General features: G+C 55.3%; 1 protein-coding gene across 1 annotated transcript; it reads left to right on the plus strand.

The window, feature by feature from the left end:
* Window positions 1–238: 238 nt before the first annotated feature.
* On the plus strand, window positions 239–1686 carry LOC127338266 (1-aminocyclopropane-1-carboxylate oxidase homolog 1). Its single transcript, XM_051364477.2, has 2 exons — window positions 239–1070; window positions 1159–1686. Exons 1-2 carry the CDS (start codon window positions 252–254, stop codon window positions 1420–1422), a joined length of 1083 nt encoding a protein of 360 aa, XP_051220437.1. The 5' UTR covers window positions 239–251; the 3' UTR covers window positions 1423–1686.
* Window positions 1687–2599: the final 913 nt, after the last annotated feature.

Below are 2599 nucleotides of genomic sequence, written 5' to 3' on the forward strand. Positions count from 1 at the left end.
CATTGATGAGGTTGTTAGGCATCGTATCAATATCCTATGCCAAAGATCATGCTTGCACTAGCTAGCATCCCGAATGGAGATGCTTTTGCACTAGCTCAATTGTCGTCTTCCGAACGGAGTATGATATTTCTGTAACCATGGATTGTTCATGTATTTACTTTCAGTTCAAGGAGTTGACCCAACGATATTATATAAGCGCGAAGAGCCCGAGCTGGCCTCGGCAACCCCAACCGCCATTTCTGAGGATCGACATGGCCGGTGCAGCCGAGGTTTACGACTACGCGGCCGCGTTGGCCGAGTTCGACGCTTCCCGCACCACCGTCCGGAGCCTCGTCGAGTCCGGGATCGCCTCCGTGCCACCTCTCTTCATCAGCACTACCAACTATCCACCAACGGACATCCTCGCCATCCCAACCGTTGACCTCTCTCTCCCGCTCTCATCCTTGACGCCGATCGTCGGCGCCGCCGCGCAGACGTGCGGTTTCTTCCACGTCACCAACCACGGAATCGATGCCGGCGCCGCCGTGTCCTCCGTCCGGGCCTTCCACGAGCTGCCTCCCGCGGTCCGCTCCGCGTTCTACTCGGTCGCGGCCGTGGAGGGCATGAGCTACTCTACCGTCCCCTACATGGACCGCAACAGCTTCGACGGCCCTGGCCCCATCCTCCCCTGGCGCGTATCTCTCCGGGTTCTGCTGCAGGCGGCCGACATCGGCCGTCTCCCCGCGGCATGCCGGGACGCGCTGGTGGTGTACCTGCGGTGCATCGAGGAGCTGGGGAAGAAGATGGCCAGGCTGCTGTCCGAGGCGCTCGGCGTCGGCGCTGAGCGGCTGGAGACGGCGACGCAGGTGGAAGGTTGGCTCATGGCGTGCAACTACTACCCGCCATGCCCTGAGCCCGCGCGTGTGGAGGGCGCGGTTGAGCACACCGACCCCTCCCTCTTCACCGTTCTGGCACAGGACGGCATTGGAGGGCTCCAGGTGCGCATCAACGGCGGCGACAATGACGGACAGTGGGTGGACGTGCCGCCGGTGCCGGGCGCACTTCTCGTCAACGTTGGGGACGTGCTCAAGGTAAAGACCCATAGACAAAATTGCTCTTCGAGCCTTCTCTAACGTGGACATACCTAACTATATTTTCTTCCTTGGAATTACTCTACAGCTTGTTTCCAACAACGAGTACCATAGCGTGGGCCACAGGGTGATGATCAAGTCTAGCCAAGATGCCAGGGCCTCCCTTGCGGTGTTCTTCAATCCTGCCATGAGCGGCGGCGACTCAAACTTGCTTGGTCCTCTCCAGGAGCTTATCACAACAGAAAAGCCAGCAATGTACCGGAGTTTCACCATGACAGAGTTCATGGATTCCAGAAGGAAGTTTGGTCATGGTAAGCTGTCGACAGACCAATTCAGAGTCGCACTTGAATGAATCCTCCTGCCCATATACGTTAGGAGCTGGGACTTGACTTGATGTTTGGGGCGGGTGTTCTACTGTCCAGAGTGGCATTTTAAAAGAATTTTTAATGTACAGGGTGATTGTATATGTGCAGGAAGAAATAGCATTGCCTCTTTGTTTCATGTTTTGTGTATAAGTGTTTTCCTCTTAGGATTGAAGATGATGTGTTGATTTTTTCTCCTACTAACAACAATTACTATTGCTAGGAGAGCCCGGATTGTAACAACACTATCCAGAAACAAATTAGGTGGGCTGCAACAACTCTTACGGCATAAATTCCAGTGCCGAGACAATATTATGTTAGTAAAAGTTTTGCTTAATGCATCGTAATATTAGATCTTGTGTCGTATCCAGGAAAAACTGGAGCAGGAAACATGGGAGTCATTTACGATTCTATTAAACTCATGGGTCGCAGCCCTTCTTGACCTCCCTCCTCATCTCCTGAGCGCATCCATGGCGCATGGCACACCACTGACCCCTGGCAACTAGGGTGCCATGAACCAACGGTTGCTGGGTCCATAATGGTTGCTCGGAAGCAATCACTCGAGGAGGCTACTCCCGAGCGAGGCTCCACGAGGCGTAAAACCCTCATGGGGACACACAGCTGGAGCAGAAGACATGCTCGGGGAGGAACTCTCTCGCGGAGGTCCCCGAGCCACCAGCCTCTCCGAGACAGAGAGCCCCTTTGGAGACGATAAGATAAACTAAGGGAGCATCGGATGCCACCTTCGTGGGCCCCACCAGCAAGGACGAGGGGAGCGGGCTCCAAAAGCTACAAGACAAGCCGGATAGGTGTCGCATACGTCATGGCTGGGCTCAAAAGCTCCATCCCGAGGAGGCGAGATGCCTTTGCCACTTTGGTGCTAAAGCGGGCTCGACGAGGACTGGAGCGCCAAGACCCTGTTCTTGCCACTCTGGTGCTAGGTCGGGTGGACGGCACAAGCAGCCACGGGAGGCGTCATCAACGACCTCATCACCTGTCGTGGACCAACTCTTTAATCGAGCATGGACTAGGTCCATCCTGTAAAGGGCGAGGGTATTTCCCGCCCTCAGTTTGGATATGTGGAAACCCTTCCCCCTCAAGATATTTCGGGGGAAGAGGACCAACTCCCCTATATAAGGACTGGCCTTGCTAGCGTAGAAGGGGACG

This window comes from Lolium perenne, chromosome 1 (assembly GCF_019359855.2).
Source record: "Lolium perenne isolate Kyuss_39 chromosome 1, Kyuss_2.0, whole genome shotgun sequence".
Classification (NCBI taxonomy): Eukaryota; Viridiplantae; Streptophyta; class Magnoliopsida; order Poales; family Poaceae; genus Lolium; species Lolium perenne.

Coding starts and splice junctions, on each gene's coding strand:
- LOC127338266 (XM_051364477.2), top strand. CDS start 252: ATGGCCGGTGCAGCCGAGGTTTACGACTACGCGGCCGCGTTGGCCGAG. Junction 1,071..1,158: donor ACGTTGGGGACGTGCTCAAG/GTAAAGACCCAT, acceptor ATTACTCTACAG/CTTGTTTCCAACAACGAGTA.